A 17,456-nucleotide genomic window follows, 5' to 3' on the forward strand; every position below is an offset into this window, starting at 1 on the left:
AAGAGTATATAAAAGAAAAATCGAAATTCTCAATGCATACAGTTTTTAAAAACCGTTAAAATCTACCGCAAAATAACTTATTCATTTTTAAAAAGCTCCCTAACTAATAAAATAAACAAAAACAAAATTTAAAAATGCTTTTGGAATGAACGCAACACTTTTAGCGCAAACTTTAAAAAATTTATGCTGTAGTGTTTGCGTTTAAATGTCATTGTCAAGAAATTGTCAATTTGTCATTGATTTTGTTGGTTTTATAGTTTAATAATACAAGAATGTATAGAAGTATTGTGGAAAAAGGAAAACTTTTCTATCATTGAATTCACTTATTAGTACAAGGCATTATAATAAACAACATGGGCGCTCTGGCAAGCAGACAAAATGCTGGAGTTGAAGAGGCAGATGTAGTCTCTAATCATGCGTACAAATATCCACCCAGATCTGGTTCGTATGACCTTTATCTTATTTGTATTGTGCTAGATTCTATTATATTTACTCGATAGTATCGGATTCATAAATCTGAGTCAGACACATATAACTAAATAGTATATTGTCTTTCTTTATCGTATTCAACTTCAATAAATCGTTACAAGTTAATAAAGTTAATAATGATTGATTTTAAAAAAGATTTTAATGATTTTGGTACTTTAACTTACTGACTATTGTATTCACTTTATTAAACACTAGCAGTTTCGCGCGACTTTGCCTGCGCGAGAATAACAAAATTTCTAGTAATAAATAACAGTGAAAATTTTTTTTCAAATTGATTCATAATTTGCGGAGCATTTTAAATTTTAAATTCAAACAAGAAAGTTATTCCTTTTATTATATTAGTATACATAATGAGGCTTATTCATTGTGTTAGGCAACTACTTTGGAAGTCATTTCATCATGGGCGGAGAAAGGTTTGACACACCTCAACCAGAAGCATACTTGTTTGGAGAGAATGCGGACTTGAATTTTCTTGGGAGCAGACCAACTCCTGTAAGTGTCATATGCTAACTATTGACATTATTTATCTATTCGGATGCTATTATGTTATGTTTTTAGACTGCTTTTGGAGTGTTATCACTTTTCATAGACCTGTATTTACACTTGTTACTATTACAGGATCCCAGCAACCTCCTGTCAAAAAAGAACATAGTAGGCACCGGTGATGTAGTTTTTACACTTTGTTATTGTTATTTAATTCAGATTTTTTTAACATCTTTATTTTCAGTTTCCATATCCACCGCCTCAATCAAACGAACCAACAAAGACGTTGAAAAGTTTAGTCAATATTAGAAAGGAATCGTTAAGATTTGTTCGTTGTCCAGAACCAGTGGGTAAATTGAACGATAACAAGATCAGTGATGGAATGATTAAAAGTGTGGACTGCAACGTAAAGGGGACATATTATAACATAGAGTTCACATTTGACTGTGATGCTAGATGTGCTATTACTATTTTCTATTTCTGTACTGAAGAAGTGACTCCAGCAGGTGTTGTGTAAGTTAATATTAGTATTTATTTTTAAAATATAACTTTGATGTTATTAATATCATTATTGAGTGAATTAATTAAGAACGGCTTAACTCACGTGTGATCGTCCGGTGATGGAATCCGAGTCCGAGTGCGAGACGCGACCGCGAAGTCCACAAAATAAACACTCGCCCTGAAGATGGACCCCCGACGGGTCCGAAACTAGTCGGTGCCGTCACCGCACGACCACACGTGAGTTAATTAATTTATTATGTCTCACGAAAGTTTAAACAATTTAATTAATGTGTGATTTATTAGGTGACATCAATTAATTATGTTTAGCTAGAACATAGGCTTTTACAGACTTACAATACAGTTAAACCTGTATAAGCAAGTGTCATTATATGGTCCCCATATACGAGAAACTCGGTTAAGAGATAAACCATGTATAAGGGACAAAAATATCTTAATCCCTTAGACTCTTGTTTATCTAGGTTTGACTGTATATCAAATCTTTGTTCTGTCTAAGAACAATTTAGTAACCTAGCAAAGGTAAATCTACTTAGAAACTATAGAATCTTTTTACTTTTTATAATTTTATTAATAGGTATTATCCCAGAGATCCTACAATGACCTCACAGACATATCACTACAAGAAAGGTGCCAATCAACAATTTTGTCAGATCTCGCATGTATTTGACCCATCAAAATACCCAGAGGAAGACTTGATTTACAATGCGGATAGAGAAATAATACCTATTGCTATCTATTGTGTTGTTGATGAAGGGCAAGAAGGTAAGAATAATATTAATGAACTTCGTGACTTAATAATCACGAAGTTCATTAAGATTCATTAAGGTTCATAAGAAGAAAATAAAACAACTAATTATTGTAATGAATGTTTTGATGATGCTTTATTCAATAAATAATTTGGTAATTTTCTTGTTACAAATATGTTACTGAACTAAATCAAAAAAGGATAAATAAATAAGATTCTAATCACTAACAATTGGGTTGTTCGTAAGTCATTTTGTTTTTATTTCTATTTTCTATGTTTAATTATGCCTTTATCAGCTCCAACTGACCTTCCAGGATGTAGTGCATCTTCGTCGAAAATTCACGAATCCTAAGTCAAGAAAAAACGAAATGACTTTCCGAATGACCTATTAGTTATTGTAAAAAACTAGTTGTTAACTTAAACAAGTATAAATAATTAAACAATAATGCAAGTATTTTTTTTTTTACAGAAATACGGCAATCGCACACTACCATTGCTATAATAGAAAAACACTCAGATGGGACTTATGTTTTGAAAGCGTTGAAACAAAAGTTATTTGTTGATGGATTATGTTATCTGCTTCAGGAAATATATGGCATTGAGAACAAGAATTTAGATACAAAGGTATAATTATTTTCTATTTTAGTTTTTTTTTATTGTCAAATACAGATTATGATTTTGTCTTATCTTTGTATCTATTACTTCTTACTTTAAAATAACTTTCAATACTCTAACTTACCTTACTTCACCAGAACAAACTGTTTATTATTTAAATTGAGAAAATCCTCGATGACATAATACTTTTAAGATTTTAATTTTTTTTATATTATAAGGTGGCAAACGAGCAAACGGCCATCTTGATTCGCCGCAATAGCGAGGCGACCGTTGCCCATAGACATCCACAAATGCAGATGCGTTGCCTACCTTTAATCAACGGAAAAGGAGACGCAAAGAAATAGGATATTTCTTCTTCTTATGCGTCCCCTCTTCCGTCAAATCCACTTCCCCTTCCCATCTTTTCCTAAGAAAAGGGTGGGAAGGGAAAGAGACTAAAATTAGGCCTCCGGTACCACACTCGTCAGATTGTACGCGGAATTGCTTCCACTTCACGCCTGTCTTCTGTGTGGTCGTGTTTTGTTTTTCAGTTTCGTTTCCTTTATCGTCGGGTTTTTTTTTTTGTAATTCCCACAGCCAAGTTCAGACGAGGAGACTGAAGATGGTGGTTCAGAATGTGTAATCTGTATGTGCGATGTACGGGATACTCTGATCCTACCTTGCCGGCATCTCTGTCTGTGCAACTCTTGTGCGGACTCGTTGCGCTACCAGGCCAACAATTGTCCCATCTGCCGCGCCCCATTCCGCGCTCTGCTGCAGATCCGCGCTCTACAGAGACTCTCCACACCCGGACTGTTGCCCGCTGCCACCAATCCTCCTGATGTAAGATTGTTATTATAAAATACAAACTAAATAACATTTTATTCACATTAAGGCAACAAGAAGTCACAATTTATCTTATATTTTCAACAATAACGTATCAATCATTATACATCCTCACTGAGGTGCTCGGAGCCTACCCTAAGTTAGGAGTGACTGTCATAGTCAACCACAGCCAAGTGCGGGTTGACTTTCTTCTCAGATATGTTGCAGGTATCATGATGTTTTTTCTTCACCGTAAGAACGTCGTATAAATGTACATATGTAAATCGAGAATTGAAAAACATATTGGTACATGGCGGGATTCGAACCGAGAATCTGCAGATTGCAAGTTAACTGCTTAACCCAGGGGTTGGCTCAGGAGCCATCGACGCTCGTTTCGATTATCGTATACATTTATCTAAATTACTTTAAAGTGATCTCTTTATGTTAAGATTTTCTCGTCTAGTCACAGAATAATTAGCCATTTTAATTCATCAAACCATTTTCCTTTTGGCTTCACCTAAGTTTAAAAGTAATTCATACTACGACTAAGATAATCATTGTTAGATTGATCTGGAATATAAAAACCTGGTGTGTCGACCCCACAAAAAGAATGGGATGAGGATGGGGAGATAACAATTTTATTCCATTATATATTTTAGGGTAGCATGGAGAACATCCCGGCAGGGTACGAGCCGGTGTCACTGCTGGAGGCGCTGAATGGGCCGAGTGCTCGCGCGCGCCCCCCGCCTGCGCCTGCGCCGGCCCCCGCCATCGCCAGCCCAGATACTGACACCGCCTCACAGGTATACCACACTTCTTACACCCACAGATGGGCTAATTGGCCAATATGACTAGGTAGAAATGAGTCTATTTTTTTCAGGCGGCTGAGATTCTGAACCGTTGCAACGTGGAACGTGAACGTAGCTCGTCGACGAGTCTAGGCAGTGGTGGCAGTCGTAAGGTGCGCCGCGGCTCCAAGGAGGCCCGCCCTCCGCACCAGCCGCTCACACCTGAGGTATTGCAAGTTATTATAAACTAGATTTTTATTTAACATCGCTCCACCCCAATGTTGCTTTATTCTAGGCAAATATTTGATGTTATGCTCTAGTGTTAAAATATAAATTTTTACACTGTACCCGTCATATTCCGGAAGAAATGGTGAAAAGAAGATTGCGGAGGTTCGTTTGGCCACGCCAAATAGAGGTCCGTGATCTCTGCCTACCCCTCTGGGTTACAGGCGTGAGTTGTGTACATTGTAACACTACAATGTTGTTTATAGTTCCGCATGTCGGTGCTGTTGGCGCGCGAGGAGGAGGCGAAACGAGCTGAAGATAAGGCGGTGGCCAGCAGCCCTCTACTCTACAATCACAACGGATTCTCCTCAGATAAACTGTCCAAAGTAGGTGTTGCCAATTGAAATTTTGTTATCGCTGCGAGAATTTTTCATTTAAATGTCTCAGTATTTGTTTTTATTTATTTTGAGTATTTGCGACCATTATCAGATTTAATATTTGTTATATGTAGAGTTCTTTGAACTCTCACGGCGTGTCTGAAGGCGAGTCGCGAGCAGGCTCCGCAGCCTCGGTGTGCGCCTCAGATGACGAAGCCACGCCCACTGCTGGGGCGGAGCCCGACAGCGATGCGGAGCGCCGTTCGCCCCTCCTCGCTAACCAGACCACGCCCACGTTGCCTGTAAACGGGGTCAGTATACAAATATCTACTCATTGCTATGGTGTCATGTCCCGTGTTGGCAGATTTGTATATAAATAATTATTTAAGGTGTTGAAGAACAGCGGGGCTGCGCTACGTCTGGCTGCGCCGGCGCTTGCGCACATTGACGACACCGACACTGAGGAGGCTGACCCAGCGCACAACTGTCAGTACAACTTACATATCTTACAACTATATACTCTGCATTGCCGGGACAAGGTGACACGCATGTTTCGTACACGCAATGGCGGCTGAAACTAGTCTAAAATTCATATGGTCAAAATGACCATATGCAGTTGAAAAATTAAAGTTAAAATTATATGCTAATCTATTGACTTGTAAATATTCAAGGTATAAATTGTTTTTTAATGGAGTAATACATTTGGAATTAGTTTCAATAGTTCAGTTAGAATTATTTAGGATCAAGATATCAACTCCAATAATGTTTTACATCTTTACAATACTTTTTTGTTTTGTTTGGTTGTAATTTTCCGCCGCCATTGTTATCGCGCTGCATGTCGCGTGCGTTATCGAATCGGCTTCCGTTGAAAAAGGTTCAGAGAGTTTCCATTTTGAGCTGATCGAAGATCATTCGACATGAGAATTATGGCAAGTGTCATGGCTGCATCCATACTTCAACTGCTTGTTGGATATTTATTGGCATATTTGATTATTTTTAACATTAAAGTGATTCTTGAAGTGTTATGCTTTAACAATATAATGAAAATATCCATATTTCATAGTAAGGAATGATACGGAAAAATTAATAATGAATCTTCAATAGTAAAATCTTTATTTTTATACAGTAAATAACTAATTTATTTAAAGAAAAATTAATTGGAGTAAAAAAAGGTACCTTGTCATGGGTCGTGATATTACGAATAGGTAGGGGTAGAGGTAGGGGTGTAGGGTTTGGGGGCGTGTTAGTGACATGTGTCCGCTGGCACGCAGCGCTGGGCCGCACGCCGAGCGGGGCTTCCCCGGCGGGCGAGGACTCGGACTATTTCACACCGGAGGAGCCCGCCACCACCATACTGAGCGGGCCGCGCACCGCCAGGCCTGTAAGTCATCGTATCGCATCGTACTGCCTCGTATCGCATCGCATCGCATTGCATCGCCTCGCCTTCTACCGCTTGTCTTATGCATTTCTTTTGCGCGTTCCGGTTTCATATTTGTTGCATCCATTTTATTTTGTCATACCTAGTTTCGTTATTTTGTTTTAGTGTAGCTGGAATATATCTCTGTGTGTTAAATAATTTAAAAATTTCATTAGAAAATGAATTCATGATTGACCATAGACAAAACCGTCTTTAGACGACAGTAGCGCCACTGCTATATTTAGTGGACATAAAATAAAATATGCTTATTATATTCCAGCTATGATTGTTGTAATAATAGTAGCGTTTGAGTTCGTATAGTTGTCCCTTGTACGTGGCGGTTCCTTGCAGGAGGCCGCGCCCTCCGCGGGGGCGGAGGCGCCGCAACGCTGGGCCCTTCCGCACCACGTCACCTCGCTACCAGGTATGACCTGTTTGATCCACTTTTAGTTTATATTTTATGCAATAAAACCTATTAAGTGCATGTTTATTTAATATTGTATTTTTTATCATTATTCCTATCGAGTGAGCTTTGATTTTTTTTTTGATAAAGGCTTTTTACAAATATCGTCCCGGTTCCGTCATTACTCTTTATTAGCATGTTTCTACTATGTGTCGAAGTCTACTATCTTATTGTGTTAATTAACTCTTCTTTTATTATATTAACCGTTTTTGTGTGTAGTTTATGACTAACAAACAATTATATTTCTTTTTAAAAATTGTTTAATATCTTTTAAATTATTAACTGTACCGATACAATTAATAACTTGACTATAACGAGTTAGATTATTACAAGGACTTAAGCCAATATATAACATATTGCAAAATAGACCTTGTTATCAGAAAATAAGGTTGTGAGGTATTCAGGCACTCCTCTGAGTCAGTGGAGCGCGCGGTCGTCTGGAGAGTCGTACAGCTCCACGTCGTCCTCACGACAACTGCTGGCGGCGCCGCTGCCGGCGGAGCCCTGCTAGCGACTGGCCCCCAAGCGCCTCGCGCTCTCCTGCCACACCCCCCACACACCACTCTCGCCGTTCTAACATACAAGTAAACATCAGTTTCCAGGATAAAAACTAATCAAGGCAGCACTAATAGTTTTAATTTAATATTTGTATGTAATTCTTCCGTGTATCTAGTTCTGACCCAAGTACGCCTCCACCTACCTAGCACCCACAATCTTAGAGGCATCTTGCGCTCTCATACCCACTTATATACTTCCCCTCTGTAGCGAGTCATCCCCTAACTTGTAAAATATTGGTACATTTTGTTTAATAAATTAAATAGCACAATAGTTATGTCGATTTTTAACGACTTAATAAGTATTGGAAATGTAAAAATTCTATAAAGTATTTTTTTCGTATTTATGTTTAAATTGCGAACATTCCTTTATAGCTAGTATTTATATAAAATAGTGTGTATTTCCATCTTTATGTAAGGTTAATAAATATATGTGAGATTGTAAGATTAACGGATTGATATTAAAAAACGTATATAAAATAAGCTTGTTTACTATATGTAAGTATTTAAGAGCTATTGTTATTCCATGTATTTGTTGAGGTTTTTTCATAAATAATTTTAGCTTTACTTAACATTTTGCAAAATGTTGTATTTAACTGGATATTTAAGGATCAAAAAGGACAGGCGATGGAAACGTTTTTTTTTATTATAAATGAATTTAACTTGTTCTTGTTCTAAGGAGGTTCGGATAAGTATGTACTATACTACTCGTTACATCCATATTAGGATGGGAAGGGTAACTAGATTTGGCAGAGGAAGGATAAATGTACTCTTTCTGTGAGTCCTTTCCTCTGTCAATTAAAGGCAGGTAATGAATCTGTAAATGTGGATGTTTATTGGCAGCGATCGATTCGCTATTTTGGCGAATTTAAGTGGCAGCTTACTTTGCCACTCTTATACTATAAAAAAATAACCAACATATAATATACCTACATATATTATTTAAATGAACAAAGTTAAAATGTTTGTAAAAAAACCTTTAATTTTATTAAGAAGTAATATGAAAACATGGTTTCATTATTAAAGTAAGTCTCCACTGTTGTATCAATTACATTGAAATAACAGTTTCCGAAGTACCCAAATATCTGCTTTATATAGCGTTAAAAATATGTATGCTTTAAATATGAAATTAAATTTAAAAAGTTGAGAATTGTTTAGTAAAAAATTAGGCTTTTTCAATTATGTTCAGATGATAAAATAATTTAGATGTGATAATAAATTTGTAAATACAAAAAAATATATAAATCTATAAAACATTGTTAACAAAAAGCGTATTAAAGTTTTAGATTAAGTTAAATTAATTTAAGTACAGTCAAAACCGTTTATAGCGACATCGTTTAGAACAACATACCGGTTAAATTACCAAAATCAAAGGTCCTGGCTGAATGTTATTACCTATCTTTCCTATTAATACCTGTCACCGGTTGTTACAACTATCGGTTTTTACGACTCAATATGAGTAGTCCCTTCGATGTCGTTATAACAGATTTTGACTGTATAAGTTTTGAAGGATTTCTGATTCAATATTACTAATCTAATTTGATACTATAGGTTATTTTTTTGTGTAAGATAGATGCTTTTTAAAACTAATATACAGTCAAAATCTGTTATAACGACATCGAAGGGACTACTCATATTGAGTCGTAAAAACCGATTGTTGTAACAACCGGTGACAGGTATTAATAGGAAAGATATGTATATTCATGTAGGAAATTAAACCGCATTTTGTTTACTTCAATACAAACGTATAATATAAAAGAACAATATCATTTTTCCATCATTTTTGTATGCATCTAGTGCCATTGCGTTTTATTACGTAGCGATTATTAAAAAATTTTTGCATAGCAGTGTAATAGGTGACGCTGAACGCTAGTTGAAAAACAGTAGAAAATAGGAATGAAACAGAAAACATTGAAATCAATGTGAAAACAGCAAATCTACTGTTAAAACAGTAGGGTTGGTAACACTGGACTTAATTAAGTCTCTCTCTTAATTATCTATTAAGAGATATGACGAAGCGGGCCTCGAGGCTACGGCATGCATGTGCTTTGTTTCTAAGAATTACAAAAGACCCTAAACTTTGTTTACTTTTATGATAATAGCCATTGACTATTATACTGTGCCAGATGTGGATACTGTTACCTATTCAAATTACAATACAGCTGAGCCGGTCGTTCTACAGATATAATTCTCCGAAAACATTAACAAAATGTGGTCGCTTAATGCGGTATGTCGTAGTAAACAATGTCGTAAAAACCAATGTTTTTGATAAAGCGGTCATATAACATTCAGCCAGGACCTTTGATTTTGGTCAATTTAACCGGTATGTTGTTCTAAACGATGTCGCCATAAACGGTTTTGACTGTATATGTATATGCAATGAAAAATTATATTTAGAGACATGGGCTAAGATAATTGTTTTCTGTAACATCTTGTTATTGACAATTAACAAGTTTATTGTAGCAACTTATATGTTATCATCAGCTCACTATACATCCCCACTGAGGAGCTCGGAATCTACCTTAAGTTAAGGGTGACTAGGCCATAGTCAACGTCAGTGGCCCAGTGTGGGTTGACTTCACACATACATATCTTTGATATGTGCAGGTTGCATCACAATGTTTTCCTTCACAGTAAGAACGTCGGTTAAATGTACATATGTAAATCGAGAAACACATTGGTATATGGCAAGAAGAACCCAGAACCTGCAACTTATATGTCTTAATTTTGGATGTAGCTTTTTAAGGACATTAAAAATACCTTAGAAAAGCAACATAGTTTTGTAACACTGAAATATTCAACTTGTATTTACTAACATATTGTAATCCTTTAGAAGTAATTTATATAGGTTTTTAATTCTAATGTAAGAATCTCATTTTACTTATTGAATATTTTACTGCAATATTTGTGTAATAAGTTTCCATTTAACATGTTACTGACTATAATGATGTTTATGTGATTAAAAAATTATATAAAAATTGTTTTTTTTTTTCATTTTTATTACGAAAAAATCTCGAATTGTTTTTAAAAATAAAATTATAATATGATACTTTTTATTCCAACATACAGGTTCTTAGAATATGGAAAATCACACATTTTTTCCCCACATCTTTATTAAACAAGGTCATATCAAGAACTAATTTGTTAAATAAAAAAATCTAGCAAAAAATAAAAAACTTGTCTTCTAACAGAAAAAAAAAATGCTTGACTTCCTGTATTAAGACTAAAATATTTTCAGGGCAAACAAAGAAATCAGTCTCAAATTAAATACAACAAAACAAAAGTTGCACAAATGTAAATCACTCAATATATAAACTTGCACTCGACCCATGTACAGGGGTAGACAGAGATCACAGAATTTTGGTAACACAATAACAACTCTCACTTTTAATCCTCCCATACAAATATAATTATTGATAATTTTGCGGCATTAATTTGTCTGTAATCAACTTAAAAGGTTCTTATTATTTGGATTTACGTTCAAACTGCATAAATGAGAGCCCTTGGATCTGCAATATTTTATGATTAGATGTTAATAAGTCTTTGGTTGAAAAAAAAGATAAATTTTAAAACAGATCAGTCAATTTTCGTTAATAATTTCTTGATTCATTTGTTATGTGGTAAAAGTTTTTTTTAAATTATTATTTGTTTACACTGTGGCAGTTAGTTTATTTAACTAGCTGAAGCATGTGTCCAATAGTGTGGAGATATGTTTATCAAGTCTGTTTTTAAAAGAGTGTATTGATGGAGCCATTATTACATTCTCTGGGAGTTTGTGCCATGCCACAACTACTTAAACTAATGTTTATTTAGTTTTATTTTAAATTTTCATACACTTAAACATGCAGATAAAAAGCTCTCATTGTGAATATGTTTCATTTTACTTGTATATGTTAAAAACACGTCTTAACACATTTTTTTTACACAAAATATGACATTAAACTTTATACTAACTCTTTGTAAACTTTAATAATACTTTTGTGTTTGCATCACAGGTAAAGATGATTAACTTAAAATGATGTTACCAAGATACATAGACATCTTATCTTCAATCTGATAGGGCATTGTTATTTATCTGACTAGACTGCTTTCTTCAGTGCACGTCTCCTAGCAGAATACGCAGCCATCTTTAATAAACGTGCCCGCTTTTGTTCTTCTGTTTCATTAGCAATTCTTCTAGCACTTAATTGTGACATGCGACTCAAACGCTCAGCCCTTTGTTCGTCAGTTTCTTGTGCTATTCGGCTAGCTGTGTATGCTGACATCTTTTTAAGTCGTACTAAACGTTCTGCTAGACTTTCATTGGCTAGCCTTTTAGCTTTACACGCTGATAATTTTGTTAATCTTTCTTTGCGTTGCTGTGGACTCTCAGCAGCAATTCTCTCTGCAGCGCGCTTTGCCATTCTTGCTAATCGTGCTGCTCGTTTTTCTTGAGATTCGTTTTTAAATCGCGAACTATTTCCGCCTCTTTTCTTTGAACTACTCGAAATTGGGAATAAATTAATGAAAGATGAAAAATAACTGTCCTCTCCAAATGAACTTGCCTCTAATTTCATTTCATCTTCAGAATTATAATTACTTGATTCCTTGTTATCCTCATGTTCTATTTTGACCACTATTCCTGGTAACAATGACCATGTCTCCGATTTCGTATCTATATTGTTTCTTTCCATTATTTTTATTTTTACAGACATATCACAGCAATTATCAGAAGTACTGGAATCTATTTGCCACCCTCACTTGCATACCAATTCATTTTTGGATTGAACTGCCATCATCCATGTTGATTGTTTGAAGACAAAGATATCCAAAGAATCATATTAGTAAATGCTAAATATTTAATTTAACAGTCAACTAATAATAAAATCCTTAAAAAAATGTAATGGCAAAGTATAATAGCTTTGATTCACTCTAATTACTGACACAATTCGCACAATTAACCACAACAAACAATTTGACTGCAAGCAAGCAAAATTCGAAGCAATTCCAATTCACATAAAATTCATAAAAGCCAAGCAATGGCGATGACAGTGACATATTATAATGACAGCGATTGTCGAATGGCAATAGGCATGATGACAGTAGTCAAGTATCGCCAAAATATTTAACTGATCAAATGAAACAGGATTCAAGGATTGTGAAAAATGTATTTATTCTCTGAATAATGATGAGATTTATGATTTATTTGTTAAAATAAATCTATAAAATACAACAATCAGCCATGATAGCTTAAACACCAATCAGAGCGAATTACGTCACGTCTCAGTAACGTCATCTTGTTTCGTTTGAGCTTACGCGCGATCACTGCAATTCTAACAAAAAAACTATTGTTTTCGCTTTAACTTTCGCTAAAATACATTTTATAGTCGTAGTTTACCTGTTGACCATTTCCACAACAGACATCAGCCATGGAACAAGGATTTAACAAGGCAAATTCTGCTAATTTGCCTAGAGTTGATTCATTGATGGTAGGAGAGTTCCTAGCTTCAAACAAAGACTTCTGTTCAGCAGAATTTAGAAGCATCAAAACATCTATGTAAGTACATTAAATCTTCATAACATAACCACTATTTTTAGCGTTTAAAATGGCTTCCTACGTAGGTATATGTGCCGTATGTATGGGTGTTAGGTTTAGGTTATAAAATGTATTGTTTTTATTATCTTATAAAAAAATAGTTTTAAACAACTATACCATATTATATGATATTCCTTACATATAAATTTATTTGTTTTAGATCCTCAAGGCCATCTTATGGCGATGACGCTGTAAGTTATGTGCAGCTGAAACGCGAAGCTAATCTGTGCACCGTCAAGGCAAAACTTTGCCCTGAGCATAAGGTCCATGCAAAATTGTACGTAGTAACACTTATAGTCGACGAAGAGGATGAAGTAGTGAAATCTGTGCAATGCCATGGCTGTGTTGCTTCACAAGGAGGCTGCAAACATGCTGTAGCTTTTCTCATGTGGGTCCATCGCCGAAGTGAGGAGCCTTCCTGTACATCTGTGGAGTGCTACTGGAGAAAATCAAAGCTGTCAGGGGTTGGTACCACATTAAAATATATAACTTCGAAACAATTATCTAATGGCAAACCAAGCTTGCCATCAAATAGTGGTGTGTTTACAAAATTTATAGAAGGGAAGAAACATAAACTTAGTGACTGTGAAGTACTTAAGTATCAAGCAGACTATTTTCCTGATACATTAGAAAGATTATCAATGCATAAACTGGTACAGAAATACAAAGAAAAATCCTCTGACACCTTTTTTGAAAAAGTTGTGTTAACTAATGATGATATTATAAAAGTGGAGGAAGCAACTAGAGAACAACATAAAAGCTCACTTTGGTATGAATTGAGGTATGGCAGAGTGACAGCTTCACAAGCTTTTGAATTCAGTAGGTGCAAAACCACTGATGGCACCTTGATTTCATTGATAATGGGAGGGAAAATTCCAGATACATGGGCCATGAAGCGCGGTAGAATGTTGGAGAATGAAGTGAGGCAAACAGTGAGCAGCTTACTGGGAAAAAAAATTAAAAAATGTGGGCTAATGCTTTGTAAAAACTATCCCATTATAGCAGCGTCACCTGATGGGATTTGTGATGACAATATAATCGAAATTAAGTGCCCAACAAGTGTAAAAACATATAACAATTATGTTATTAATGGGAAACCCACTAAAAAATACTATGCGCAGATGCAGCTACAAATGCTTTTGACAGGCTGTAAAAATGGCTATTACTGTGTAGCTGATTACAACTTTAGTGAAAATAAAAAGGTTAATATAATACAAGTTAAATTTGATGCACAATATGCATCTGATTTTGTCAAAGTGCTAATTTCTTCATGGAAAGACAATGTGTATCCTATATTATATCAAAGTGCAATTTAATTATTGGGATTTTAAAATAAAACTGTGTGCTTTAAATTAATCTAGTTTTATTTAATCAAAGAATCTTGCAAATTAATTAAACCACAGGCAATGGTAATAACATCATCAAGTACTTTGATAAGATTGTGATTTAGACATGCATGTGGCCTTAACATGTTAAATTCTCTCAATCGCCGAATCACTCGCTCTACATGGATCCTCAAACTAGCAATTTGTTTGGTTTCCCTTGCTTCAGCTTTAGAAAGTTTTGCCCCTGTTGTAACACTTGGAGGTCTTACTAGTTGCACTCCCTCTCTGCGTAAATATTGCTCCACATGCTTAAAACCCCTGTCAGCCATCACACACATGCCTGATTGCAAGCACTTTATAAAGTTACAAGATTCCACTAAACATGTGTCTGTGATTCGACCTCCAAAACCAGGTGAAATATAATTAACTAAACCGTTGGGAGTGCAGGATACAAGATACTTAATAGTATTGGCCTTTTTATATTCTGACCATGTCAGCGACTGATGCAAGGCCTTTGAAGGCTTTTGTACCTCTATTTCTAAGCAGTCTATGATACAACTGACATTGTGATATTTATGCCTAAAAGCCATAGGTAAATTACTTTTTATAGAATGTTTATTTAAATTAACAAGGAAAGGACGCATGACACTTGCTAATAAAGGTATATTTTTTAAAAATATTTTGCTAGCATGACTTGGAGTCATTGTAAAGTCATCAGCAAGCTCTCTAAATGGGTTATTTAATCTAATTTTCTTTAGACACATGAGTATATTGTTAGCAGGAATATTAGTATGTTTTTCTATTAAATGAATTAAGTCATAACAGCTTTTGGGAACTCCAATGTAAAAACGCGGGCTTTTTGTAATTTTAAGCAAGGTACATTCCAGAATTTTAGATGCCTCCTGTTTTTTATCATCTTGTATCATCTCACTGCAGTCTGATATAGATTCAATTTGAAGATATATTGTTGATGGTGATGATTCTCTATGCATTACAGATGGTGTAAAAGAAGTATCACTATCAGATTGATTTGCAGGGGGATATATTTGCCTTGAAGGTTTATGTAATGTGGATGTCCATGGCGATGTGAAATTGCCTCTTGTAACTTTAAGTGGTGATGTAGAAACAGAACGGGTATGAGGTTTCAAGGGTGATGTCATCTGATTTATTAATTTATTTTCTGTTTGAATGGCTTTACTTCTGAACTTGTGAGTAATAAATACTTGAATAGACTTATCAGTAGTTCTCAAGGCACTGTTTTCTGTTAAATTTTCTTCTATGTTGTCATGCAAAACTAAAAAGTAAAAATAGGAAATTATTAGACACAAATAAAATGCAGGATAACAACATACCTCATAACCTAGGTAAATACAATCTGCACTTTTTTTTTACAAACAATGAATCAAACAAAGTTGACAAAGTATTTTAGATATATTATAATTTACTTTTTCCATAATAAATGCTTTAGCGAGTTAAATATTAGGTATGTATGATAACAGACAATGATTTTAATGGTTATTGTCTGAATTGATTAATTATGGTAAATAGTAAATGAAATTAATCTTTAATATTGTTATTGAAATATAAACAGATAAGTAGGTACCTGAACCGCTGGATGAAGCTTCTCCAAGTTCTAAATGTTTTTTAGTAATGCTTTTATTCTCCAAATTTTTTTCAAATTCTTCAATTAGTGCCCGTCTTTGTTTCTTGATAATGTACGGTCGTTCTTTCGTATGAGCTGTTCGTTTTCTTCTATCTATCTGGCATTCAAATTTTGTAGGAATACAGCCTGGTTTCATGCGAACCTGCGACACCAATCCCATTACATGATATTCCATATAATTGTCCATATCATTTGGTAACTGGAAAATGAATAAAGCACTCATTGAAATAAAGATTACTGGTTATTCAAGAGATAAACTGTAATCTCAGAAAATATTGAACTTATGAACTTTTAGACCTCAATTAAGGTCACACATCATTGTAGAATTTATAAAATATATACAAACTTACATCAAAATGATCTTCACAGAAATAAATTGAAGTATTTAGACTTAAATCTGTTGGATCTCGCCGTGCAAGAGTCAACCATTTATTTCTCATTGTTTTGTTATTTGGAACGTAAACAAATAACTTGTTCGGAGTTTTTATAGATGTATTATTGCACTGAGGGACCACACACCACTTATACACTTTTGAATTCATATTTAATATGCAAAATAGCTTGATTTAACATAAGCATCTAATGTTTACTATTGACGTACTGAAGTTTACTGAGCCGTGACGTATTTATAGACGCCATGACACTGAACAGCGTTTTAGCGCGAAATAGAAACTTAAAATTTAAATTTCATTTTATTGCATGAAAACCTTTATTTTCTACAGAAATATAATGTATTTTTGATTTAATAGATACTTCTGAATATCATAGAATAGATTTTAAAAATTAGTCATCATGCCTATTGGTTGGCGTTTGACGTTTTTTTCGTTTTAGCAAACTGCCAGTGTTACCACCAATGTTCGCTGCCGCCGCCAACCGTTTAAGCTGGACTGGACTGGACTGGATCATGGTCATGGATAACTCAATACGTACCTGCATAGAGTTATGATTTGCGTTGCGAGAAATAAAGTGTGCGGTCGGTATGCGGTATGCGGTATGTTGATTATTTTGCGAATCGCCGGCTAGCATAATTATAGTATATCGCATTGAGTCATGAGCTGCTAATTTAGTTGTTGAGCCGCAGCTCAACAGTTCAAACCTGTATAAGTTGAAATTTTTAGCTGGTGCAGAGCTGATTTACTCCCGGTTAAGTTGGACGGCACGGCATAGTATGGGCACCTAAACGCCTCATATAGTCGAAGATTCAGACCATTAATATTAATGGTCTAATATTAAACATACACCAATACTTGAGACCGGAGGCGGTTTCGGTTTTTGAACTTTATAAAAGAAAACCAACATTAAAGAAAAAAGTGCCTCTGCTTGGGATGAACATTTAGCAAAGATTGGAGAAACGGTCCCTATTTTTTGTATAAATAACATAAAACGGACATGTGTTGTCATCTCCACTTTTTTT

General features: G+C 34.9%; 4 protein-coding genes across 5 annotated transcripts; 2 read left to right on the top strand and 2 right to left on the bottom strand.

Moving 5' to 3' along the window:
* The first annotated feature begins 225 nt into the window (after nucleotides 1-225).
* LOC106718563 (E3 ubiquitin-protein ligase MGRN1) lies at nucleotides 226-7,793 on the top strand. Of its 2 annotated transcripts, XM_045686763.1 has the most exons (14): nucleotides 226-441; nucleotides 863-981; nucleotides 1,217-1,485; nucleotides 2,066-2,253; nucleotides 2,706-2,860; nucleotides 3,428-3,673; nucleotides 4,315-4,458; nucleotides 4,536-4,670; nucleotides 4,935-5,054; nucleotides 5,180-5,356; nucleotides 5,435-5,531; nucleotides 6,317-6,426; nucleotides 6,814-6,886; nucleotides 7,330-7,793. In XM_045686763.1, the coding sequence occupies exons 1-14, from the start codon at nucleotides 354-356 to the stop codon at nucleotides 7,434-7,436; spliced, it is 2,028 nt and encodes a 675-aa protein (XP_045542719.1). In that variant the 5' UTR covers nucleotides 226-353; the 3' UTR covers nucleotides 7,437-7,793. The 2 variants fall into 2 exon arrangements, with proteins under 2 accessions (XP_045542719.1, XP_014368177.2); XM_014512691.2 differs by lacking the exons at nucleotides 6,317-6,426; nucleotides 7,330-7,793 and having other exon boundaries at nucleotides 6,814-6,887.
* A 3,763-nt stretch (nucleotides 7,794-11,556) lies between these two features.
* Nucleotides 11,557-12,441, bottom strand: LOC106718486 (zinc finger protein 821). The gene has a single exon (XM_014512576.2). It carries the CDS (start codon nucleotides 12,171-12,173, stop codon nucleotides 11,559-11,561), a length of 615 nt encoding a protein of 204 aa, XP_014368062.2. The 5' UTR covers nucleotides 12,174-12,441; the 3' UTR covers nucleotides 11,557-11,558.
* A 109-nt stretch (nucleotides 12,442-12,550) lies between these two features.
* LOC106710540 lies at nucleotides 12,551-14,421 on the top strand. The gene is made up of 2 exons (XM_045686766.1): nucleotides 12,551-13,015; nucleotides 13,215-14,421. The coding sequence occupies exons 1-2, from the start codon at nucleotides 12,888-12,890 to the stop codon at nucleotides 14,368-14,370; spliced, it is 1,284 nt and encodes a 427-aa protein (XP_045542722.1). The 5' UTR covers nucleotides 12,551-12,887; the 3' UTR covers nucleotides 14,371-14,421.
* On the bottom strand, nucleotides 14,382-16,769 carry LOC106710629. Its single transcript, XM_014502746.2, has 3 exons — nucleotides 16,393-16,769; nucleotides 15,983-16,241; nucleotides 14,382-15,673 (listed from the first exon to the last, which is right to left on the bottom strand). The coding sequence occupies exons 1-3, from the start codon at nucleotides 16,582-16,584 to the stop codon at nucleotides 14,418-14,420; spliced, it is 1,707 nt and encodes a 568-aa protein (XP_014358232.1). The 5' UTR covers nucleotides 16,585-16,769; the 3' UTR covers nucleotides 14,382-14,417.
* Between the last annotated feature and the right edge of the window lie 687 nt (nucleotides 16,770-17,456).

The sequence above is a fragment of the Papilio machaon genome, chromosome 4 (assembly GCF_912999745.1).
Source record: "Papilio machaon chromosome 4, ilPapMach1.1, whole genome shotgun sequence".
NCBI lineage: Eukaryota > Metazoa > Arthropoda > Insecta > Lepidoptera > Papilionidae > Papilio > Papilio machaon.